Source organism: Lissotriton vulgaris, chromosome 7, assembly GCF_964263255.1.
Source record: "Lissotriton vulgaris chromosome 7, aLisVul1.2, whole genome shotgun sequence".
Classification (NCBI taxonomy): domain Eukaryota; kingdom Metazoa; phylum Chordata; class Amphibia; order Caudata; family Salamandridae; genus Lissotriton; species Lissotriton vulgaris.
This window is the reverse complement of record NC_141695.1, coordinates 1,325,043,927-1,325,070,887: the sequence shown is the minus strand read 5'-3', so window position 1 is coordinate 1,325,070,887 and position 26,961 is coordinate 1,325,043,927. Positions and strand designations below refer to the sequence as shown.

The window sequence follows — 26,961 nt, the reverse complement described above, 5'->3', positions numbered from 1 at the left end:
CCGGTCAGACCAAAGCCCATTACTAATGTTGTATCAGCCAGCAGGAAGGCATCCTCCGATTCCCACTTTAAATCCATTGTTACTGGACGATGCCCCTTCCAGGCCTCGTTGCTCACACTACTTGAAATAGATTTTCCCATTAACACTAATACAGCCTCATCCCCTCAGATGGAATGGGAGGCATTTAAAGTGGCCATTCAGTCCTTTGTATGAGTCAGGCATGTGGTGTACACAGGGAATTGAGTCGGGAGCTCCTGGAACTGAGGGTTACATTAGCAGACTTGATAACTTACAGGGTGGGGATGAGGATGCCCGGTTGCTCTACAGGAAGTGTGGGAGCGCTATAACAATGTGTTGGACAGGTAAAGGTGTTGCCATTATAAAGACTACTTGGACAGGGTGTAGAGGGAGGAAGGAAGAGTTGGCCGCCTGTTAGGGAGGCTGAATAAGTCTGAGTTGGGGGGTGTGCCCATTACGCACTGGGCTTGGACTCGTGAGACATGGTACATGACCCGGATGTAATCAATGACTCATTCCAGATGTACTATGAAAAACTATACGAGGCTCTGGCCGTGGTCCCCCTGCAGGATATACGCTTGGGTCCCCTAACGCTCCGTACACTAGAAGATGAAGTCCTGAGGGATTGGGAGACCCGAACACCTTGCAGGAATTCAAGGCTGCCTTTGCGGCTCTTGCACATTGCAAGACGCCGGGGCCTGACGGCCTTCTGGCTGAGTTATACCAGCATTTTGCTGTTATGCTAGCCCCACACTTAGTTGCGTTATTTGCAGAGGCATATGAGAGGAGGCTGGGTTGCTGAATTCCACCCAAACAGTGCTTGTGATCCCTCTCCCAAAGTCAAAGAAGCCAAGGAATGGAGTAAGAAACTAGAGGCCCCGATCCATGCTTAATTTAGATTTTAAGATCCTGAGCAATTTGCTGCCAGGTAGGCTATTCCCGCATATGAAGGACCTGATCCACCCGGACCAAAATGGGTTTATATCAGTGCGCAATACCTCTTACAACCTCCTAGACTCTATTCTATATTGTACCATGTGGATGCCCCTGCAGACCGACGGGTGGCAGTCCTATCGGTGGACTTGGAAAAGGATTTTGACACAGTGGGCTTGGAGTACCTGTTTGTGGTGATGTTACAAATGGGCCTGGGAGAAGACTGGGTGTGGTGGGTGTGGCTTCTTTATGCTTCACCTCGAGCAAGAATTTGGACGGGTAGAACTATCTATCTGCAGTATAAGATATCCCGGGGGTCATGGCAGGGGTGTCCCCTGTCCCCGCTGCTGTTTGCCCTGGCCATCGAACCCTATCTGAAAGGTTTCGGTTGGGAGGGCAGGGTTGGGAATATCCCTTGGCGGACAGTGACACCACATTTCTTTGTGTACAGATGATCTGCTGATATATTTCTCGGAGGCGGTTGAGGGTGAGGCTGCAGCTTTCCAAATCCTGGAAAGTTTTGTCTGGGTTTCAGGCATTAGCATTAAGAAATCTAAGATGTACCTGTTCCCGATAGCGGGACCAACACCCAGACCAGTGATGCTGCCTACCGACGTTCTTTGTGCTCAGAGCACCTTTAAATATTTGGGCATCCACATTTATCATGATTTAGATAACTTATGAGATGGGAACCTGGGAGGGGCACTGCGTTCACTCGGTTCCTGCGTTCATTTCTGGTGCACATTATGGTTACCCATTATGGAGGGGATTACACTGTCCAAAATGGTTATGCTGCCCCTGCTATTGTACTTCTACGTAAACTTACCGGTATTGATACTGAGTGGTTGGTTCCGCCCCTTGCATGCCCTTTTGCTAGAGCTGGTGGGGGGGACGGGCGTCTGAGGGTGTCCCTATAAATTTTGCAGCGCCCATGTTGGAGGGTGGCCTATTTCGAACACTATATTTTGGTTGCCTAGTTGCAGTGGTTAGCACAGTGGGGGTAGGGGGTAAATGAGGGAGACACATGTCTGTCGGACCCAATGTCTAACCCTAACATTGTAATGGCAAAACTGCTGTTGCCATCCATGCCTACACCTTACTGCTCCCTGCTGTAATGTACAGCTTTCCATACATGGAGAAGGTGCTGGGGTGTGACGGGGTCAGACATACCCCCATGCTGCCCCTAGTGGGGTTGCCGCACTGCGACCCACGATCTACATTTACGAGCAAGCAATTAGTGCAGTGGTCCGAAGCTGGACTGAACAATGTTGGAGATTGTTATTTAGACAAAACATTGACACCATTTGCAGGTTTGGTTGAGAGCTGCAGACTTCATCTGGGTCAGTTCCTTCAATATGAGGCGCTGACACACACGTTTGCACAGCTATGGGGCAGTGGCAGAGAGGAGCCTGATACACACCCATTCTTCCATGCCTTGTGCACGCGTCGCACTGCAGGCCGTCTGGTTACATTTTTATATGCCATCCAAGTGGACGTTTAGCTAACCCCCTGGACAGGCTGCGGGCAATGTGGGATAAGGCTGGGGGATGGACTCTCACCGACTTGGAGTGGAATAAAGTGTTGCAATATCACAAGAAGGTCTCCCGGAACACCCTTTTAAAATATATTCAATTTAACTATACCCACAAGACTTACATGACCTCGCACCGGCTTAATGTGGCATATGGAGGGGAATTGTGACACTGTCCAAGCTTTCTTCATCCAGATGTCGATTTTCATCAGAGATCTTTGTACTGGGGTGAATGTAAGACATTGTTCTGCATTCTGTCCATCAACTGTGTTTTTTGCAATTTTCACCCCGAGTGGGCTGGGTATGCTCAGACGTGAGTCCCAGGCTCTCCACATCACTGGAGTCAAGCTATCCAGGCTGAAGAAGGCTGATAGCCAGAAACCGGTCCTTGGATGCTTGATTCCGGTCTAGGAAAGACATGGCTTGGTAGTTCGGGCTGGACTGTTCCCATGAGGCACAGGGTCAAGGCTGATTTGCATATAGCCATTGTCTGACCTAGGGTGGTGTGGAGTGCAAAAAAACGATGGATTTTGGCCTAGATCTTTGTACTGGGGTGAATGTAAGACATTGTTCTGCCTTCTGTCCATCAACTGTGTTTTTTGCAATTTTCACCCGAGTGGGCTGGGTATGCTCAGACGTGAGTCCCAGGCTCTCCACATCACTGGAGTCAAGCTATCCTGGCTGATTAAGGCTGATAGCCAGAAACCGGTCCTTGGATGCTTGATTCCGGTCTAGGAAAGACATGGCTTGGTAGTTCGGGCTGGACTGTTCCCATGAGGCACAGGGTCAAGGCTGATTTGCATATAGCCATTGTCTGACTTAGGGTGGTGTGGAGTGCAAAAACACAATGGGTTTAGGACCAGATCTTTGTACTGGGGTGAATGTAAGACATTGTTCTGCATTCTGTCCTTCAACTGTGTTTTTTGCGATTTTCATCACATGACCTGGGAATGCCAAGGACTGCGTTATTTCTGGGAGGCAGTGTCGGTCAAAATCAAGGCAGTATTGGGGAAGGAGCTGGCTCCCCTGATACAAGTTTGTCTGCTGGGTCTCTTCCCCGACCTGCTTACCGCATAGTGGTGAACAGGTTGGTTGATTCTGCACTAGGCTTTGCTAAGCGCAAGATAGCGATGGGGTGGAAATTGGTGAGGGGGCCACAGTTTGCAGCTTCGAATAAGTATGTGATTGCATGGGCCGGAGCAGAGGACATGATACTGAGCTAGGAGGAGGCTTGGGAAATGAGAAAACACCCTATTGCTGAGCAATGGAAAGAGACTGTGACTGAGTGGGAGAATCCTGTAGGTGAAGGCGGTGAGGAGAATGGCCTGATCAACATAGTTCATAACCTGATGCCATTGCATCAAGTGTTTTCCTGAGACCCTTTGGAGCTTTGAGGGTCTGATACTTGAGTGGTATGCATAGAGACCTTAGCTTACCCTAGGCTGGTTGGTGTAAAGCAGATGGGAAGTACATGGTGGTAGGGTTCCCCCTTCACCCCCTGGACCTGCTTGCGGGTCATGCCTACTGTCAATTTCCTGGGACTTTACTGAGGCAAGGCATATGCACCACTCCTCTGCACAAGTTACTTTAGGTTGTTTTAATTAATTGGGACTATTCTTTTTTCCTTTTTTTTCACTTTCTCCTTAAGATGGCTTGAACTCTATTGGTAGTGTGATGCTAACACAAACCTAAATGTCATTTCCGCAAGATGGACAAAATCTGGACGGCTACCCATGTAATAGTTGTAAACTCACTGTAATAGTAGAGCAAGCACTGGTAAATGTAACCATTACAGGGTGATGTAAATAGCCCCTCAAACCGCTCTGATTCATGCGATGGTTTCTGCAGCACACATGGAAAGAGGAAAAAACGATGAGAAATAAACATGTTTTTCTCATTATGGCTCACCTTGGGAGGTTTAATAATTTGGTGCTTCCCCAGGTTTACATGATTTTGTAAATCTGGGACAGAGTCAAAATTCATGGGTGTTGTGTGAAAACACCCACTGCAGCAGCCATGGAATGCCTCTTGAACTCAGAGTAAGGTGACACATCGATTTGCACTGTGCCACATTACTCAAGATTTATGAGGCCACTCAAAGCCAAGCAGAGTGGCTTTGCATGGCTTCATAAATCTAACTCAGAGGCCTGCTTCAGACATATACCACTTTACGTGGTGCTAAAGTGGCGCAAAGCTCTCATAAATAACGCCCTGGGTTTTCAGCGGTTGCCAATGAACCTGAAAAACAGCAACGCATTTCCTTGGTTGACACAATTTCAAAGTTGAAATATTGACCTACAGGTAAATTGTGACCTTAATATCAGCTACCAAAACACTGTCCAGTTAAATATAGATTCACTAATATTAATTCTGCTTTAATAATATTTTGGGAATGTACATTATTGTTATATTAAACGGGTTGATGCTTCAAATCCAATGTTGTCGTGCAAGACCAATCACTTCAAACAATAACACAACTTCCGGGTTCATTTATCTGACCGTGCACTGGTGCATGACACACAATCACCTTTGCCACTTGTCATCATTTGTATTGTTTGAAGCGCCCAGCGCACTCTTCAAAGCCAAACCATACAAGATGCCTAGGATACGGCACAGAGCGACAATTCGTCTTTCAGTTTCAACTTCACCTTTGCTCGTAGTGGCTTCTACGAGTATTGTAGGTTGATACTGTGACTCCGGTTGCCACCCTTCTCAAAGAAAATTACAGGCCCTTTTTGCACGTTTTAAGTTTCTCCAAAGACCTGGGCGTGAGATGAAATCGAACTTTATTTAAAGTCGTCTGTATTCTTTTTAACATGATTTGTGCTGTCTTTGTTTACTTTAATTATCTGTCTGGGGCCATTAACGTAGCCCTAGAGAAAATTTTTGAAGGGTTTTATTCTTATATTTACTGCTTGAAGTCTCAATTGATAAGGGGAAAAACGCGGCCATTCAGTAGTTGTCTTGTACCTGTTGGGACTTTAGAATACTCGTCAAGCTTTTTTTTAAAAAACGGACAGGTGACAACCCTAGCTGTAACATTGCGAACCACAGGCATTACACACCACAGCACACGTATTAGGTCGTTTACACACAATATTGTCACATAGCCTGCAGTACAAACCGGGCACTTCTTCATACGAGCTGTCTAGTCTTTGAACGTTTCAAAGTTGTTTGCACTATAAACAGTCTCTCACGCCCCACCCAGCTCTGGCAGGCCATGAACGCTTTGAACGGAGGGCTTAGTAAATATTCGTTATTTTAAATGCTTTGCTGCCTTGGTTTCACGACTGACCCCTTCTCCACCATCAGAGGTAAAGGAAGACATATCGCTGCAGGGCTTCCTCATGACGCAGGGTGATGGAAAAAAGACTCAATGCCCAAACTCTTAGTCATTGCTCTCGAACCACCAAGGCGTAATTCAAGGTGAGCGCGGTTGGGTTTGTTTAGGTGTAACATTGTTCTGCTCCTCTCTACGGCTAAACAGGTTTATAAAAACAACTCTGCAAGTCACAGAGGGGAATGGAAAACATGAGTGGTCAGCTCTCACTGGCCCAGCCTCGCCTGCACTAGTTATTTGTTTTCAGCTGTCTTAGGTACTGCCAGGTGTCTGTACCTGTCTATAACCTCAGAATCTCCAGCCGGTTGCTTTGTTTGTCATGCACAGTTTCCTTCTAGGAAAGAGCTGTTTCCACGTCATGCTTCTGTTGCCACTCAGTGATTACAGCAACCATTTCTTGGGGCACTGTCTACCGGTTCGTTGCATATCTTCCTGCTCAGCGTCGAGGGTTTAACAGCTGATCAGAAAAATTATTCTACCTCAGGCGGCCGGGACCATAGGAAAGAGGAGATGGCTGTACCAGTCTCGCTGATTGTGGTTCTTTACACAGGTACGTCTGTTCCCTTCTTCACTAACGCAGATGTTAAGATTGTTCTTATCCTTCACCTTGGCACAGGTTAGAGTTGTAGCTCTTTCTTCACCCAGGCACAGGTAGGCACAGGTAAGAGCTTGTGCCTCCTTCTTCTATGCACAGGTAGGAGTTTGTAGCTCCTTTATCTAGGCACGGGTAGGGGTTTGCAAGTGTTTTAGCTTCTTCACCAAAGCACAGGTCGTAACTGTTTGTAGTTCCTTCACCTAGGCACAAGTAAGAGTTTGTAGTTCCTTCACCTAGGCACACGTAAGACTTTGTAACACAAATAAGGGTTTGGAAGAGTTTGTAGCTCCTTTGTCTAGGCACAGAAAATAGTGTGTAGCTCCTTTACCTAGGCACAGGAAAGAGTTTGCAGCTCCTTTACCTATCCACAGGTAAGAGTTTGCAGCTCCTTTACCTAGGCACAGGTAAGAGTTTGCAGCTCCTTTACCTAGGCACAGGTAAGAGTTTGTAAGAGCATTAGCTTCTTCACCAAAGCACAGGTAAATTTGTTAATGTCCTTCACCTAGGCACAAGTAAGAGTTTCTAGTTCCTTCACCTAGGCATAGGTAAGAGTTTGAAACACAAGTATGGGTTTGGAAGACTTTATAGCTCCTTCACATTGGCACAGGTAAGAGTTTGTAGCTCCTTCACCAAGGCACAGGTAAGAGTTTGTAACACAGATAAGGGTTTGGAAGAGTTTATAGCTCCTTCACATTGGCACAGGTAAGAGTTTGTAGCTCCTTCACCAAGGCACAGGTAAGAGTTTGTAACACAGATAAGGGTTTGGAAGAGTTTATAGCTCCCTCACAAGGCACAGGTAAGAGTTTGTGGTTCCTTCACCTAAGCGCAAGTAAGAGTTTGTAACACAAGTAAGGGTTTGGAACAGGTTATAGCTCCTTTACCTAGGCACAGGTCAGAATTTGTAGCTCCCTCACAAGGCACAGGTAAGAGTTTGTAGCTCCTTCACCTAGGCACGGGTAACAGTTTACAGCTTCTTCGCCAAGCCACATTTTAAGTTTGTAAATGTTTTAGCTTCTTCTCATAAGCACAGGTTAGAGTTTGTAGCTCCATCGCCTAGGCACAGGCAAGAGTTTGTAGCTCCGTCACCCAGGGACAGTAAAAATGTGTAGCTCCTTCAACGAGACACAGGTTTGAGCTCTTTTTAACTGCGCTAACGAAATACTTTTTGTTCGTAATCATCTGGGCACAGCCTGGGCGTTCCGGCTAAATGAGGCACAATACAGTGGCAAACCGGGGAACAACTTTTGCTTTTATGGCAAGATAACTGATAAATCCCCGCAAAAGCAGCCCTAAGCCCTGCTGAGAAAGAACACCACACACATATCCTGGAGTCAAATGGGCAGCTTGTTTGAAGTGCCTACTCTGTTCTCTATGTGGTAAACATTACCTTTTTCCTGAGATTATGTTATTTCGCTTTCCAGCCCGGAGGCGCAGTGTTTGCTTTGAATGACAAGAGGCCCAAGATGAGAGATATTGCTCTGTCAGAATTAGAGGCAGAATTGAGAGAGTGTCCAGTTAACTCACTCATCCTTTTGATGGGTGATTTCAACTGTACCTTCGAGCCACTATCGGCTGATGACATCCTGGACCTAAACGAAGAGGACTCAAGGAGAGGCATACCCTCTCTTAGCTTGCCTCCGGTGAAAAGATGGTCACAGAGGGTTGTGCAATTGAACGCACTAACGCTGGAATTTGGGTTAAGGGCGACGAATGGAAGAACTACATCTGATATAAATGGGGCCCACACCTATAATAGGGTGGGACACACCTCTAGAATTGATTATATATTTCTTAATTTCAACCTTTGGGCCCATCTAGTTGACATGACGGTTGTTGCTTCTACCGACAGTGACCACAACCCCCTCTCTCTATCCCTGACCCCCTTGTGGAGGTCTAATGGACCCACTGTAGCTGTACCATCAACAATCTCCATAAGGGAAACCGGGGAAGTGGTACCAGCTAACTGCCTTAGACGCCTAAAATGGGATAAGGTGGCTATTGACTCCGAGAAGGTTAGCAACATTGGGGGGATTATGGCTAATGCTATGCTGAAGTTAGAACATGGGAAACTGTGCCCTGAGGATATCTCTTCCTTATTTTGTGAGACCGTAAGGTCCATTGGGGACATGTTCACTGTAACAAGCAACCAGAGAAGGGCACATGGGCAAGTTCACCCAAAAAAGAAATTGGGCTGGTATACTCCTGCATGTCGGACAGCGCAGAGAGCAGTCATTATGGCAGTCAAACGCGGGGTCGGGGCCGAGGTCTCATCCAAGCGCAAACTCTATAAGGCTGCCCTAATTTCTGCAAAAAAGGACTGGGAGGACATCTTTTGGAATGAGTTAAAAGTAGCCAGTGGTGATAGGAACTCCAGAGGTTTCTGGAATCTCATTAGGGAGAAACACAGACCCATTGATACCCTCTTCACTTGTAATATCCCTGAGGCAGCCTGGTACAGTCATTTCTCTAATTTGTACAATGTAGCAGCGGAGGAGGAGGGGGACTTTGCCCTCTCGCCAATCGATTTTGGCCCTTTACTTGGTGTGGGCACTATCTTCACCCCAAAAGAAGTTGAGAATGTAGTGAACAGTCTTGTGCCACGAAAAGCTGCTGGACCTGACGGCTTGCCAGGAGACCTGCTCCGCATGAATCCCAAGGAGTGGGGAACTATGATTGCCTCCCTGCTCAATGCATCCGCTGAGGGCGCTGCCCTACCGGATTCATGGATGGGCGCCGAGGTAGTTTCGATCTATAAAAAAGGCAGCCGGGACGACCCAGCCAACTACCGGCCTATTAGTCTAATTGACTCTTCCCAAAAAGTGGCTGGTAAGGTTGTGCTGGGTCGGGTTTTAGACTGGGGTGAAGATAACAATATCTTATCTGACTTTCAAGCCTGGTTTAGGGTAGGAACTGGAACAATCGAGCAGTCATTGCGACTACTCATGATATACTGGAAAGTTGTACTGTTGGGGAAAGGCAGCTTATATCTAGCATTCATCGATCTCCGAACCGCTTTTGATCTTTTGCCCCGGAATCAATTGTGGAGGGTTTTATTAGAATTGGGAATGCCCGAATATCTGTTGTCCCTGATTATGAGGCTCCATGAATCCAACTATGCGCAAGTGCGCTGGGGGACCCAGGGGCAAAAGACAGGTCGCATCGAGGTTAACAGAGGTGTCCGCCAGGGGTGTGTAATGGCCCCCACCCTCTTCTCACTCTATGTAAACGGGGTAGTCGATCACCTTTTGTCATCTCCGGCTGACGCTCCCCGTTTGGCAGGGCGGCTAGTACCCACACTCCTATTTGCGGACGACACCCTGTTACTCTCGAAATCTCCTGTGGGTCTCCAGCGCCTGTTAACCAGCTTTGAGCAATTCTGTGCATTCAGGGGTCTCAAGATCAATACTGATAAAACTAAATACCTCATCTTGAACCCCCCCAAAAAACTTGGTCCACCTCCCTTGTTGGGCACTGTCCCCTTAGAGAGAACGAGGGAGTTTGATTACTTGGGTATTCGACTTGTGGACTCAATGAGCTGGGACAGCCATCTGAATAAAATGCTCCTGAGCCACAAAAAAGTAACGGGGGCTTTGTTGAAGGAGCAGAGAGCCTCGACAATGAAGCCAATAGCGACGGTGCTTGAGATTTACAATTGTAACAAAAAGAGGGAACAGGAAGGCGGACAATATTTACCGGGGTCCAATGTACATGTCCTAAAACACGGAGGTCAACAAAAAGGTGTACAGAGTTCCCCACGGAAGGTGGACTTAAATAGCTAAAGCAATCCTCTCTCTCTGTGAGCAAGTAAGAAGGGCATATGATGATCCCTTGACGGAATTAAGGATGCCTCACACAATGCAAAGGTTGGACGACTGTTGCCATCCCACCCAATGATCGTATCGTGTCATCATTGGCTTCCTGCTCCCACGGCAGGCTTTGAGATTTACAATGCCAGAGGCGTCAGCGCTGCGCTTTATGGTGCGGAGCTCTGGGGTGCATTGAATATGGGACAGCTGACCATTTCCGTAAACACTTTCCTCAGAAACCTCATGTGTCTCCAAGCTTCCACTCCTATCATTCCCCTCCAATTGGACATGGGTTGTCGCTCTATAGAAGATCACGCGAGGCTCCGCCCCCTCCTCCTATGGGCTCGCATTTGGAGGGTGAAGGAACTTAGTAGCTATACGGAGGGCTTGCGAGAAAGCTTGGATTCCCCAAGCTGGGCGAAAGTGAAATGGCTTAGAGACATTAAAGCTCTATTGTTGAACTTAGGGCTGGGAGAGGCTTGGCACCAGCGGACTGCCCCTCCAAAGCTAGAACTCAAAAAACTTTATTGGTCCTGGATTACGGCCAAAAGGAACACCAACACCAACTTGTGCAGATCATCCAGGTCTTTTTTGTTGATTAAAGATGTCCCACTGCGCGAGATCTACTTGGATATTATCACAACCCCTTGGGACAGAGCCCTCTATTTTAAATTTAGAACTGGCATGCTCCCGGTAAGGGAGTTCACTTCCCGGTGGAAACCACCATACCAAACTGTTTCCTCTTGTCCCTTTTGTCCCTCCAGGCCTGAATCCATTCCTCATATGCTCTTCGAATGCCCTGCCTACAAGACACCTCGTGGACGGTGGATCAAACCCGTGTGCCTGGTTTTGGGCACCAGGCAGTGCTGTGTTGCCCTAAGAATTTTACAGACGGACACTCGTTCGTTATATGTATGTGCCATAGCCAAGTTCTTAGGATGGGCTTGGCGCATAAGGTCAAACTGGCTTTGCCAAATTGTTTAATTAAGGTCTGTATATACAGACCATCTTAGTTAATCTATTACCCCACCGTATTGCAGTTAGGATTGTGCTATTGATGCATACTGTGGGTTTCTCAACTCATTATATGTGTGGGAAGGTTCTCTTTTTAACAATGTGTGTTTAACAATGTTTTTATGCTGTATGCTTTTTAAGATATTTTTTATATCGAAATAAAGCCATTTTGACTGACTGACTGTCTGACATACTCTGTCCTCTATTGTATATTACAAGGATATTGTAAGTCACAGAGGAGATCCACAACCTTCTTCAAACAAGTGGACAAAGGCTGAGTGCCTTTAGAAGGTAGTGGAATACGAGGGATTTGGAATATCTTTTTTAATTTATATCTGTGAATGCTTTATTCCTTATACTATATGGACACATCCGTAACATTTCCTCAACAAACTTAAAACTGTGTTTCTTTTCTGTTTCACCTAAAATAGATGGCATAGTTGCAGATATGTAGAATGAGAGCTGTCTATGTAAGGCAGCATTAAAATACCCAATATGCAGCTAGGAATTTCTGACTAATACATAACTAGTCTCATGTTGGTCACTTTCAAAAACAGATATAGTTCAGAATGTGTTTTAATAGAGAGAATTCTGCTTTGTTGTAATAATCTCCAGCCATGACAACATATTACATTACTGATATTTTTCCTAACTGCAAATAAGCGCTACTTTCGAGGAAAAATGGTTCTGAAAAAAAAGCCTCCCTTTGATTGTATAAACAGTATGGCAAGTAAGCTGCATAACCTGTTTTTCACAATTCTGCAGGGTGTGGCTGCAGGCATTGTGATCTCCCAACTTAACTATAATAAGTTATTACAGAGGAGCATCATTTTGTTTTATTACAGGTGACTAGACTGAAGTAAGCAAATTAGAGACATTTATTTTCATATATATTGAAGGCATCTATGCATTATAAAGCCATTCTACAAGGGTAGCCTCACTTTAAAGTTGACTTTGTCGAGCAAATCAAAGCATTTTTCAAAGATGTTAAACAACCACAAATGAGTTTGCAAATTTGCTGCACAGTTCAGCTTGCATCTAGATCTTTTTTAAAACCCCTTGATGTAGACTTTGGGATCAGGCACTGACACATTCCGCTGACCATTGCTTTTAATGGTGGGTTATTTATTTTCTTTGATTTCTCTAATATTCTCATTGGTTTGCTACTTTCCATGTTTATATTTTTTAAAACATATCAAGGTCAATTTAAATCACTTGATGCCTTTGATTACGACCATTTCTGTGCATCTAAGAATGTATGTTTTGGTTCCTGTTTTGTTACCTGCTTGGATATTGAAATATTGTATAGCAGGAGTGGGTTTTGCTGTCAAATTTGTGTATTGAACCAATGAATCTTGTGGAGTTCTTTACAGTGTCACAGTAGTGGCATAGCAATATACAGAGTCAATAATGCATTGCAGGCTTGTTGTAAGAATTAGTTTTTTTAGTTGAAAATATTTTATTGAAAATTATATAGTACAGCTAATATACACAAGGTGTTTCAGCTTTAATTTTACTATTAGAAGCAGAAAAAGCTTTTGATTTGGTGGTTTGGGCAACACTTTTTATTATTTTAGAGCACTTTAGAATACCGCGACACATTATTAATTTAATTCAGAATTTGTACACCGGTGCCAAAGCCAATGTGAATATTAATTCTGTTATGGTGGGATCAGTTTTAGTTAGACGAGGCACCCGGCACGGATGCCCTCTGTCTCCTGTTCTTTTTGCTTTTTTTAATGAGCCACTAGCCATCGCCATTCAGAATTGTGCGAATGTTGCCCCCCCCCCCCGATTATTTCTATGGCCAAAATAAAATTATACTCTGACAACATTATTTTATTAATTAAACCAGATCTGTAATCACAAATTTATGCTTTACAGATTTTTGAAGAATATGAGTCCTTAGGGGGATATCTTATTAATAAAAAAAAGACTGAAATTTTGGTCTGTGGGGGCGGAGAGCCAGAATTACATCCAGATTTCAGTCGCTGTATTAATTCAAGGCCCAAACGATATTTGGGGGTCCTGTTCTCTGCCTCAGTACTAGATTTATATATACTTAACTTTGACCCTCTTCTTCAGAAAGTCTGTTCTATGTTTGCTAGGTGGAACCCACTGCCATTATCCATCTTAGGCCGGGTTGAACTGATTAAAATGTCCGTACTTCCACTTTTTAATTTCTTATTTTCCACCATTCCCTGCTTTTTGCCCTGTATTTTTTTCTCAAAAGTAGAATCGTTGTTTTCAGGTTTTGTGTGGCGTAAAAAAACTCCTCGTATCTCAATAGGTACACTTCATGCAGATACAGATCAAGGGGCGGTCTTTCGTTACCAAATCTAAAAGACTACTACAATGCATACTTTGCACAATATTTAGAGAGATTTAAAAATGGATCTCATAGGCAGGATATATTTATTAATTTTATTTTTGATCGAATCAGTCATGAGGCTCAAATTCCCTCCCACCTCCAGGTACCCAAATCACCTAAACGTGTTCAATATAAGATCATGAACTGGTTGTTTAAAAGACGGGAAGCCATGCTTAAAAGATATTCACTCCCCCAGATTAATTTAACGACCCCTTTAATAAATGTTTTCATCCTTACAGGGATTAAAATGGGATTAGAAATAATTTGAAATTGGGAACGCGCTGGGTTCAATATATTATTAGATTTTTTAAGGGATGGAACGTGGATATCTCAGGGAGAGATGGCAAGATTAATCCCGGATTTTATTTTGCTAATAAGTTCTTATAGTTTGATTTATAAAACCTTGATGCAATTGGACCCAAGATGCATTAGCCCCCCTACTTTTCTATGGAAAGATCTTTTACTGACTGTAAGAGCTAGAAAACCCGGGGAATGGAAACTATGGTTAGCACAGAGTAGGGAGGAAGATTTGAGTTTAAAAGTGACTAAAAAATGGCAGGAACAAGAGAACCATCTATTATCCATCAACACCTGGAAGACTATCAATAAACTCAATTTTAGTATATTGAGAGGTGCCAATTGGCGTAGAATGTTATTTTTTAGTAAATGGTTATTATATCGTACTCCGGCTGTTATCGCCAAAATGTATATTATTACCTCAGCTAACTGTTTCAGATACCTGCAAGACGCTCCTGCCAATTTGTCCCATATAATTGCACACTGTTGTAAAATTAAGCTATTTTGGAATGAGGTTTTTTTTATCTTCAAACTTATTTTAAGATTACGATCAAATGCAATGTTAAATTAATATTGTATGGCTTTGACCCTGATCTTAAATTAGTAGACCATTTGGTAAATTTGATTTATATAGCAATGGCAGTGGCAAGATCATTGATATTACAGAATTGGCGCTCAACACAGGTTCCCTTGTTCCCGGAATGGCTTCAAAGGATGAAGAAAGTTAGTAAGAGTGAATTACTATATGCACAACGAATAGGAGGGGTGAGAAAGTTTGATAAAACTTGGAGATTTTATTTTGATTAAATTAGGATAATAGTTTTAAGCTGAAAAAGTATTTGTAAATCCTTCCATGTGTTAATATTTTGCAGTTTATGTTGGTATGTTTTGTTTCAACGATCCCAAGAACTTCAATAAAAATATTCTATAAAAAAAAAGTTATTACAGAGGAGCATCATTTTGTTTTATTACAGGTGACTAGACTGAAGTAAGCAAATTAGAGACAGTTTTTTCATATATATTGAAGGCATCTATGCATTATAAAGCCATTCTACAAGGGTAGCCTCACTTTAAAGTTGACTTTGTCGAGTAAATCAGAGCATTTCTCAAAGATGTTTAACCACCAAAAAGGAGTTTGCAAATTTGCTACACAGTTCAGCTTGCGTCTAGATCTTTTTTTAAAACCCCTTGATGTAGACTTTGCGATCAGCCAATGACACATTCCGCTGCTCATTGCTATTGATGGTGGGTTATTTATTTTCTTTGATTTCTCTAATATTCTCATTGGTTTGCTACTTTCCATGCTTCCTATTTCTTAAAACATATCAAGGCCAATTTAAATCAATCGATGCCTTTGATTGCGACCATGTTTGTGCATCTAAGAATGTATGTTTTGGTTCCTATTTTGTTACCTGCTTGGGTATTGAAATATTGTATAGCAGGAGTGGGTTTTGCTATGAGATTTATGTATTGAATCAATGAATCTTGTGGAGTTCTGTACAGTGTCACAGTAGTGGCATAGCACTACACAGAGTCAATAATACATTGCAGGCTTGTTGTAAGAATTAGTTTTTTTAGTTGAAAATATTTTATTGAAACTTATATAGTACAGCAAATATACTATAAATATACAAGGTAAGATATTAAAACGCTAATAATAGAACTAATACTTCAAATATTGAAATAGAAGGGAAAGAAAATGGACTAGAGACAAGAGGCATAAATAAAGTGTATGTTGCACTTACAAAGTTCCAAGAGCATAATGTTCATTCCTCGCTTAGTAGAATTAAGCCATCCCTCCAAAGTGTCGAATGACAGACACCTGATGTAGGACATATCAGTAAGGCAAGAAGTGATGTATTTATGCAGACTCCTATTTTTTGAATTTCTCAGCAGCTACTGAACAAATTGACACCATTTAAAAAAAAGTCGCTTTCTGAACCAAGATATTCACTGAAAAAACCGTAGGTTTCAGGTACCTTATAGTTAGGAATTAGCATTAAAAAAGCCTTAGAAATTCACTGAAAACCATAGGTTTCACACATGTTATAGTTAGCTGGGCATTTCACTCATACAAAACCTTTGAAATTCCCCCGTTATAGTTAGTTCAGCTAACTATAACTCGCCCGCCCGCAATGCACTGCTGATGATGTCACATATTACATAACTCATGACATGGTCAGTGACATCACTGATGACATCTCAAATGACATCACTGATTACATCACTGATGACATCATCCAGTGAATGTGTGTTTCTATAAAGTTTAAATATGTTTCATATATATATATATATATATATATATATATATATATATATATATATATATATGTATATATATATATATATATTCCGCTCAGTGGGGTTGTCCAACTAGCGGGTAGCACCCGAGCCTGCGTGCGCCTTCCCCAAGGCGTTAGTTGGTATGGGCAGTTGCGTGCTTGTAATAGGCGGACAACCTGGAGCGAGAATATATATATATATATATATATACATATATATATATATATATATATATATGTATATATATATATATATATGCCAAGGTGTATTGAAGAATGACTGGGTGTATGAGTGTGTGTATGGATGACTTAGTAGATGTGTGACTGATTGTATAAGTGACTGATTAAGTGTATCTTACTGAATGCATGGGTTAGTGAGAAAACTGTGTAAATGTCTCTATCAGTTTCTTAGTTGGTGTGTAAGCGGCCACATGGGTTGGGGAGTAGCTACATGAGTGTCTATATGGGTTATAGCTTGGTTATCTGAGTATCTGTGTGGGTGGGTGGGGGTGTGTGACTCTGTGCATAGATGTGTGAGTGGCTGATTGTATGGGTACAAGAGTGAATCAGTGGAGGGCTGTATAGCTGTGTTGGTGAGTTAATGTATGTCTTAGTTGTACATGCAGGAGTAACTACATATTTAAAAGGCAGTATATTTGAGTGTTGGAGTATATAAATGATTATATGTGAGAGTGTGTGAATGTGACAGTATCTGTATGGATGAGTGTGTGCTTGTGTCAGAGATTGTAGAAGAGAGTAAGTATGTGTTAGTATCTGTATGAATAAGTAAAGTTGTGTGTGTGTATAACTGTATAGGTGAGTAAATGGAAGTATGTGATTATTTGCATGAGTGACTAGGTGTGTGAGTAACTCTGTGGGTGAGTGGTGGTGTGTGAGTGTCTGTATAGCTGTATGAGTGCATATGATAGAGCTCTACTGATGAGTGACTGCATGTATGAGTAACTGTATGGGTGAATGAGTGGACATGTGTACAGCCATAGGAATTAGCAAGTGGGTATGTAGTAACTGGTATTGGTGTGTCTATTGTTTTGAAAATGGTATTCTGCATTTTTAAGTGGGTGTATCAAAGGTTATATTACAGTGTGAGAAGGCGCATCAGATTATCACATGGGTGATGTTATCAGTGATTTCATTTGAGATGTTATCAGTGATGTCACTGACCATGTCATGAATGATATAAAATGTGACATCATCAGCAGTGCATTGCGGGGCGCGAATTGTAGTTAGGTGAACTACCTAAAATGGGGGAATTTCTATGGTTTTGTATGAGTGAAATGTCCAACTAACTATAACGTTCCAGAAATCTATGGGGTTTTCAGTGAATTTCAAAGGTTTTTTAATTGCTAACTTCTAACTATAACGTCCCTGAAACTTCCCCTTAAATCCTGAAGGTCCCTGGTGTCCAACATGCACACCAGATACCTCCAGTAAGTGCCACAGAGCTGCGTTGCAGAGAGGTGAAAATAGGGGCGTGGCCTCGAGACCACCTCTCTGCAACGCAGGACTGTGGAGCTTACTGGTGGTACCTGGTGGGATAGTTGGTCCCGAGTGACCCTCAGGATTGAAGGGGAATTCATTCTCCAACTTAAAATGCGCCACAGGGCTGTTTGCACACATGTCACATCAGGCCCACCCCCTCCCTTCACCACTGTACAAACGCACCCTGTGGCACGTTTTAAGTTGGGGGATTAAGTCCCCTTCAATCCTGAGGGTCCTTGGGGTTCAACTAGCCCCCAGGTACCTCCAGTAAGCGCCACAGCGCAGTGTTGCAGAGCGGTTCAAAAATAGGCGTGGCCTCGGCCCACCTCTCTGCAAGTGTTGCTGGGAGGGGGCTGGGACTCTGGCCTAATGCCGACATTTTTTTTTTTTTTTTTTTAGAAGGGGGCTGTGTGCCCCCCCTTCCTTTCCTATTTCTCTGGCCCTGGGGACCCATCCCCTAGGGCCTGACCCCTATTTTAATAATTTTAAAAAAACGGAAATGGGGCCATGTGGCCCCCCTCCTGAGGCCATTTTCGGCCTCGGGGACTCCATCCCCTGGGGCATGACCAGTATTTCTTAAATTTTTTGTTTTATTTGGAGGGAGTTGCGTGGTCCCCCTGATCAGGCCATTTATGGCCCCCCTGACCCTGTCCCCCGGGGCTGGCCTTTCCTTTTTAATTTTTTAAAATCTTTATTTTAGGGGACTGGGCCACCTGGCCTCCCTCCCTGGCCATTTTTGGCCCTTGGAACCTCATCCACTGGGGCCTGGTCACATGGTTTGGGATTGTGAGGGTAGCCCCAATTCCACCACAGTCCCGCCGTCTCCCTGCCTCCTGCAGGAGCCGGCATTGCTTTTCCACACGGGGAGCTGCTGACATGCAGCTCCCCATGTGGAAAAGAAATCTGCTTTGGATTTTGGAAGAGAGAGCAGGTTTCCTTGCTCTTGCTTCCAAAATCCAAAGCAAGTTTGCTATGGTAGGGTGGAAGCTGCATAGCGCCCTCCCTACCAAAGCAAACAGCAGTGTCCCGGGGTGGGCACTTCAAGACGCTGCAGGAGCTGGCCCTAGGGATCCCCAGGGACATGGAGGGCTCCATCATTTGTGAAGGCCCAGGGAGGTGGAGGTCCCCGGGCTGGGGGTCCGTAACGGACCCCTGCATTTGCATTTAAGTTCCCCAGGGAGATGGTGGTCTCCAGGGCATGTGGGGGGACTTGAGCCCGCTACACAAGTTGAGAGCCCTTGGGAGGTGGTGTCCCCTGGGCTGCGGGGGGGCTGCGCTTCGTTTTTTAAAAATGTTCTCTTCCGGATTGGCGCACCCTGTGCAAATTTGGCTGATTTAAAACAAATGCTTTCTTTGGCCCTGGGGGTCCCTGTGAGACCCCCTCAGCAGGCCTAGAGGGTCAGGTTGTTTGTACCCTGCTCCCTTTTCTTGTTTGTCATCCTTATTTCTCTGTTGTCTTGTGAATCATTTCTGCCGAGTCACAACATGGCTGCCAGCACTTCCTGGTTTGGAGTGTTGGCGGCCAATAGGAATGAAGCTTGTGGTCGGGTGGGTTCAGGGATAAACCGCGCCCCTAGATATCGTTATTTGTTTTTTTATAATTTCTTAGCAACTATTGAACAGCTTTACACCATTTTTAAAAAGTTTGCTTTCTGAGCCAAGCAGTAACTTTTTGCCAAATTTGGTGTCATTCCGTTCAGCAGTTTGGGCTGTAGCCTTGGCTAACGTTTCCTATGGGAAATTGATTTTTTGACTCCTATTTTTTGAATTTCTCAGCAGCTACTGAACAAATTTACACCATTTAAAAAAAGGTTGCTGTCTGAACCAAGAGCTACCTTTCTGCCAAATTTTGTGTAATTCCGTTCAGCAGTTCGGGCTGTAGCCTTGGCTAAAATTTCCTATGGAAATTAAGATGAAGAAAACACTTTTTGGGAACCCCTTTTTTTCTCAGCTCTCACTTGAGAAATCACCCCCATACTTTCAGGATAGGATCTGACCTGGATAGACCTTTTTTTGGAGAATTTCACAAAGATTCATCAAACGGTGCAAAAGTTATTGGCAAAAGAATAAACACGTTTTCAATAAAAACAAGGTCCTAACTATAACTGTGCACTGGCCAGTAGGTTATATATATATATATATATATATATATATATATATATATATATATATATATATATATATATATATATATATATATATATATATATATATATATATATATATATATATATATATATATATATATATATATATATATATACAAACAAATCGCTCAAAAGCAGCAAGAGGGCACACCACGGCACTTTACCATCCGGTTTTCTGGCCTCGCTGCAGCTCGCCTCTCATTGCGCAAAGTATTTCAGTCTGCCTCTGCCGACGCGTTTCGAGGCTAAGTACGCCTCTTCATCATGGGCTAGCAGTAAAAAACACTGATCACGCACCTCCATTACAACTTGCCATTTATTCAATGTAACTCCCATAGTGGGCGTGGCATAGTTCATTAGCACGGTGATGTTATGGGAAATGTGGTCCCCTTGGAGGTGCAACTTATTTCCTTTAGTAGGTTCAGTGTAATTCTACCAATGTCACAGTCTGTTTGGTACCCTTAGTAGGGAGGGAAATTAAAAAGACAAGCTCATTTTGCAAGAAAGTACTGTGCTGCGTCGGGTAGGAAGGGTTCCATCCTGCAGTCTTCCAATTTGATTGAAGCGGAGCTCCTCTCCACGACATGAGCAGCCGTGATTAAATGTGCAAACAAATCATCCAAAAGCAGCGAGAGGGCACACCACGGCACTTTACCATCCGTCCAGAAAACCGGATGGTAAAGTGCTGTGGTGTGCCCTCTCGCTGCTTTTGGGCGATTTGTTTGCATATATATATATATATATATATATATATTCACTGAAAATACCATAGGTTTCAGGCACGTTATACTTAGGTATTAGCATTAAAAAAAACTTAGAAATTCACTGAAAAAAACGTCGGTTTCACACATGTTATAGTTAGCTGGGCATTTCACTCATACAAAACCTTTGAAATTCCCCCGTTCTAACTATAACTTGCGCGCCCACAATGCACTCCTGATGATGTCACATATTACTTTGTAAACAACAGTGGTCCCAAGGAGTATGCGGATATAAATTTATCAGATAAAATACAGTCCACAATAGGAGCTATATTGGCCACTGTCCAGCCGGACAGGGTATTTTTTATTTTTCAATGAAATATATAGTGGAGTAGACAAAGGCACAATCCTGTACCGTTTTGTGAACAAACAAAAAGGGTTTTTAGGCAAGAAAGAGCATAGTTGGCCACTTGTACTTCAGTAGGGTTTTTAAGTAGTGCCAAGCAAGTGCTAGACACAGCATCAATCAAACAGAATCGTTAGGCTGTGAAAACACTTTTAACAAGTCGACGTTTCGATCCCTTATGCTCAATATTACGGGATCATCATCAGGACTAACAATCCATACATTTGCTTGCCTGGTATAAACATTTTAACACACAACCGCCTAATAAGTACAGAAATAAAAAGGAAGAGAAAAAGAATAATAATAACAAGGGGATAAACAAGAGAGAGAGAGAGGGGGTTACCCACTGTGTTAAACTCTGAATATCACTGACATTGCACTGTATTCGGAACCGACTTAGCGTGCCTAATAATTACATGCAAGTGATATCTGTAGCCTTGACTCACGCTGAAAAGTGAAGTGGGTGACATAGGCTTTGGATAATAATAAAATGGTAGACCGGTAACACTCTTCTATCAAAAATTGGGAAAAATTAAATTAAATTAAACCCTTGTAGCAATTATCAATAGTCATTCCAAGGATCTTTAAGTATATCTAGCGATTTCAATACAAAGTCCGCGTGTGTTCTTCAATCACGGGCATTCGTGTCTACTCGTGTAACATGCACGCTCATGAGCATTCATTCCGTGTGTATCTGAGGGCGGGGGGAACGCTTACCCAGTGGGGGTCGGAAGGGTTCAGGGATAAGATTACAAAGGTGGACACTGCTTTAAAAGGAAACCTAGGGTAAAGAAGAGAGACCAATAAATAAAGCATGGCCAGTAAGGAGTTATACTACTGGTTATTGGTTCGCGGTTGCCACAATTTACCTGGTAAATACCGGTTGTTATGTGCACTCTGCCTCGTCTTCAATTAATTAAAAAATGTCTGTGGGGTAGAAGACTGGGTTTAGTAACGAGATGGTTTTAGTGGCTCTGAAATGCTGCCTGCAAATTGACGGGCTTACCTTGAAGTTACTGTTGGCCCGTGTGGTCAATTGCTTGCTCGAAATCGAGTCTGTAAAAGAAACTGCGTTTCAGTAAGCTGGCGTGTAGGGGCGAGTGGGGCGTCTAAGTTCTATCAACTAAGTGGCTTACCTTGGGAGGAGAGAGCCTCCTCAGTGTCCGCTGCCCTGGGTGTTCTGTAGAATTACATTCACTACGGAGCTAGGGAGGGAGACGCTAGATAAGCGTGATCTCACAAGCAGAGACGAAGGACTAAGCGCGCATGGGCGCCATCTTGGAGTGGGGTTTTTTGGTATTTCGTCATTATACAGAGTGCACCAGTGATGTGCTGTGAAAAAATACGGCGGCGCAGTGACATTATGCAATATAGTAACGGCGCAGTGCTGGGGTGGCTGTGACTGTCATTAAAATCAATATGAAAAAATGAAAAATAATTACAGTTATGTACACATTATTAATTTACATATGCCTGTTCAAGGAAGGATGGAAATAGGGGGGTTCCATCTCTCAGAGTTATTTGCAACGTTTTAAGTTCCATTTAAAATGTTCAAAGTATTCCAGACTGTTCCTTTTTCTTTTATAACAGTGTGGTCCAATCCTCAGCTCGGTTTAGACCATCACGGATAGTGTTGAAATGAATCATGAGTTTCAATTCTTCTCTATTCAGCATTTGCGCCAGGTTTCCGCCTCTCAGTGGTGGTTTGATAACTTTCAAGATTGTCCACTTGATGTCATTTTCATTGTGGCCTGCTTCATTATAATGGTCCACCAGTGGGGCATTAATTGTCCGGCACCTGATTCTGCTTCGATGTTGGCAGATGCGGGTCTTCGTTTTCTGCGTAGTTAGTGAGTGAATGACTGTCTCAATAGTATCTTTATGAATAACTACATATGTTTTAAACTAGTACATGTGAGTATTGATGTATATAAGTGAGTATATGTGAGAGTGAGAGATTGGAAGAGTTCCTGTATAAATAATTATGTGTTTCTATAAGTGATTGTTTAAGAGAGTAGGTATGGGTAAGTTTCTGTAGAAGTAAGTGTAGTGGTGTGTGTATAGCTGTATATGCAAGTAAATGGATGTTCAATAGTTTATTTCCTTTTGTGAGTATGTGTGTGAGTAACTCTATGGATGAGTATCAGTGTGTAACAGGATGTATAGGTGTATGAGTACATATGATGAGTGAGTACATGTATGAGTGACTATATAGAACTGTTGGTGAATGAGTGGATGTGTATGCAGATTTTGGAATTACCTAATAGGTTGTTGTAACTGGTATTGGTATCTCCTTTTAAAAAAAAATTATAGTTTCTATTTTTGAATGTGTGTATCAAAGGTTATATTAGGGTGAGAGGAGGTCTGCCACTCTTTCACAAGGGTGATGTCATCAGTGATGTCATTTGAGATGTCATCAGTGGTGTCCTGAGTGATGTCACTGACCATGTTATGAGTGATGTAATATGTGACGTCATCAGCAGTGCATTGCGGGCGCACGAGTTATAGCTAGCTGAACTAACTATAACGGGGGAATTTCAAAGGTTTTTTATGAGTGAAATGCCCAGCTAATTATAACATGTGTGAAACCTATGGTTTATTCAGGGAATTTGTAAGGTTTTTTAAATGCTAATTCCTAACTATAACGAGGCTAAAACCTATGGAATTTGCAAGGTTTTTAAATTCTAATTCCTCACTATAAGATACCTAAAACCTAAGTTGTTTTTTCCAGTGAATATATATATATATCTCTCTTATTTTTCACCTTATTCATTTTCCGCTCAATCAACACATCATCCACAAATACACACACCTACTTACTGCCTTTCTTGGCTGGGCTTATCAATTTTTCTTCTTTAATTATAATTCAAAGTCAAGGTCCTTTATTCAGCCTTCTTCCTAACTACTACCCATCAATAGTGGGTAATTTCCACACTTCCGTCCTTTCTTCCGTCCTTACTACCGCACACTATGTGTACTTTATGCACTAGCTGGATGTGCTACTTGTTTCTCTTGCTCCCATGCAGAATTCAACACCCTATCTGTGTAATGAGCTGGAAATCCAAAGATTCTCTTCACTGACAAGGCAGTGGGTAGTTTGTGTGTCTCCAAACTTTCTTATTTTTCACTTTTTTCATCTTCCACTCAATCAACACATCATCCACACATACACACAACTACTTGCTGCATACATTAGCTGTGATTATCAACTATTCTTCTATTTCATTTACCTATTCAAAGTGCAGGTCTTTATCAATATTTTTATTGAAACAAGTACCCCAGCCGAAGACATTGTAAATTTGCACACTTGCTTCCTTTCTTGGCTGGGGTTATCAATTATTCTTCAATTTCATATTCTGATTCCAACTCACGGCCCTTTATCGAACCTTCTTGTTGTAACTACTGTTGCAGGAGTACCAAAACCCACCTTAGTACCCAAACCCCGTATCAGTCTAGCAATCAGTGACTCATTGGTTCTTCGTCCTATAGCAAAAACACCAATGACTAGTCAACCCAGAACATGCGACTTAGATTACCTCAAGTAAGGTAGATAAAAAAGAGCACTCTTTTGTTATAGTCTTACAGCAGTCCAAAACAAGGAGTAAATAAAGACACATGCAAGTTTGAAATGTTTATTTCTAACGCCGTAATCTCATGCACAGTACCTTAGATAATACAACCACACATATTATCAGAAACAAGGTTGTCAACATTGTTACTATTCCATAAAATACAAAGGGAGAAATCATCTTATATTGCTACATTTCACCCTCCCTACCTACCAGGTTAGTTAGTTTATAACTACAGAAGGTCTCGTAGGATTACCTGGATGGTCCCATACCTCTGGTACTCAGCAGTAGTGGATCACATTGAGTTTTGCACAAACTGTCAGGATACCAATGCTCTCCAACTGTGTCTAATTATGCCCCCACAATGCATTATTAAATGCGCCAGTATCAGACGTGGCCACACCTGCATATGTGTTATAGGTCGAACGTGCGAGGATCATTCCGAATAACAGACACAGTATCCAAGATAACCTTGATGTTACATGCTCTCACTATACACACTAAACTAGCGAGGCAGTCTAGAAATGTAGCATAACAAATTATTCTCATGTGAAACAAAAATACTCAGCCTTCTCTAAACAATATCAAAATTGCGTGTCATATGCAAAGCAGAGCAGGAAAGCAAAAATGGTGTTTAAGCTTCTAATGAACCCATGCTAACTAAACACAGTGTGAATGCAAGGCTCAGCCCACGACACCCTCCCTCGATAGAACCATGTTATATAAACGTGGGCGAACTAGGACCGCAGAGTCCAAGCCTGAAAAGCAGAGTCAAGTTCAAATTTGCATAAAAAATTATTCGCTGTTTGATAGAAAACAGTAACTAAATAAAAAAGAAAAGGTAGAAAAAATCAAAGAGTCTTAATCCAACAGCATATAAGCACAGTATGTAGCAACAGCCTCCAAGACGAAGTCATTGTTCTCATCTGAAAACATTGCAGCCATCCAATTCAATAGTGGGAATGAACATACATGTTCCTCAATGACCGGAGCCTCTATCACCATCGGAGGAAAACTCGGGTCATCTTCAATGTACCAAGAAGTCATGCGCCGCTGCAAAAACATACCAAAGTCCCACTATGCCATGTATCGCTGCTAAGGCCATAATCCCACCGGCAGTACAGAGCAAGTCATGAACCACCAAGGGGCTCATCAGCTGGTCATAATCCGGGTTGGGAGATACCGTACTGCAGAGACACAAATCCAGGGCCCAGTCAAAATCGCAGCTCAGGCAATGGAAGACAGGTTGAACGCATGTGAAAAAAGAGAATCAAAACGATAATTCATAAGCTGCACTCTATGTAGCCAGAGGCAACGCTCAGTAATAACTAAGCATTCGGTTGCGGAGCAGCAACAGCATAGAAATATTGTTGTGTGCTGGAGGATGTGCATCCATATTTAACTAAACAAATAATAGAAGCACACCAGCAACTAATGCAACTATTAAGGGGAATCCACCAAAGATGCTTGAAAAAATTGAATGAAAAAAATCAGGACAAGACACCAAATATAGTTTGAAAAAAAGTCACAAGACCACTGCTTCTAACTTTAAAAAAGTAAGGTAACCCCGTAATCAAGGACACATTAAAGATACTCTGAATTAACTCCCCAAAATACAAAGGCACGTCTGTATTTAATAAATCATACACTTCTGTGTGTGTGTTTATTACATGAAGGACAAATGTTTCCCTATCAGATGTAAGAGTGACCTCTTTTTGAGACAATATCGCTCTTATACGGCTCACTTGGTTGACTCTTCTTTCAAGGTCGGAATCGATGGCCAGATGGAAACATCCAGCTTCCCATGCAGAGGAGTAAACACAACTTTTTTTTAGCAAACCACACGCTCAGTTACCGTAATCATGTAACCGATGCCTGTTAACATTGCACAACAATCTGCATTATTTCAAATCAAATAACTCGCGTTTCCAGTAAACTGAACGATGGTATGATAGCAGGTGTCGCAGTGCCTTTCAAAACTCACACCAATTAAGGCCATATTGATTACAAGAGCCATGCAATTGTATGTGTCTACAAATTAAGGAGTGATGTGGTGCTATTGTGCAATCCTCGCCATCCACATAGACTTCTTTTCCCTCCCTCAGACAACTATATTTAAATGATAATAACCAAGCTTCATAGAGATAAGCGCTGCCTAAACATCCATATCTGCCTATAGCATAGTATTACATGCAAACCTCAAACTTAAACAGGCTAAAAATGTATGTTATGATACCTTTGATAAGCCACACAACTGAATCGGATTTCCAATGAGTGACCACTTCTAACTATTCTCATAGCGCGCCATGTGCTCTGATTTGACAGTGAGAGAGTGATCGCACCATTGTTTGTACTGCTAATCATTCTCAGCATACGCTACGAATACGCTTTCACGATACACGTCGCATGAAAGCTTCCGTGTAACATCATGTACGCGCCTCGTACGCAAAG

At 42.7% G+C, this 26,961-nt stretch overlaps 1 protein-coding gene across 1 annotated transcript in view; it reads left to right on the top strand.

Moving 5' to 3' along the window:
• Positions 1 to 6,188: 6,188 nt before the first annotated feature.
• LOC147703607 (serine protease 27-like) overlaps positions 6,189 to 26,961 on the top strand; it is a 313,159-nt gene continuing 292,386 nt past the window's right edge. The window contains exon 1 of the mRNA XM_086931943.1: positions 6,189 to 6,372. Within this exon, the coding sequence (XP_086788069.1) occupies positions 6,333 to 6,372 (40 nt within the window). The 5' untranslated portion in view covers positions 6,189 to 6,332. The remainder of the gene's footprint in view (positions 6,373 to 26,961) is intronic.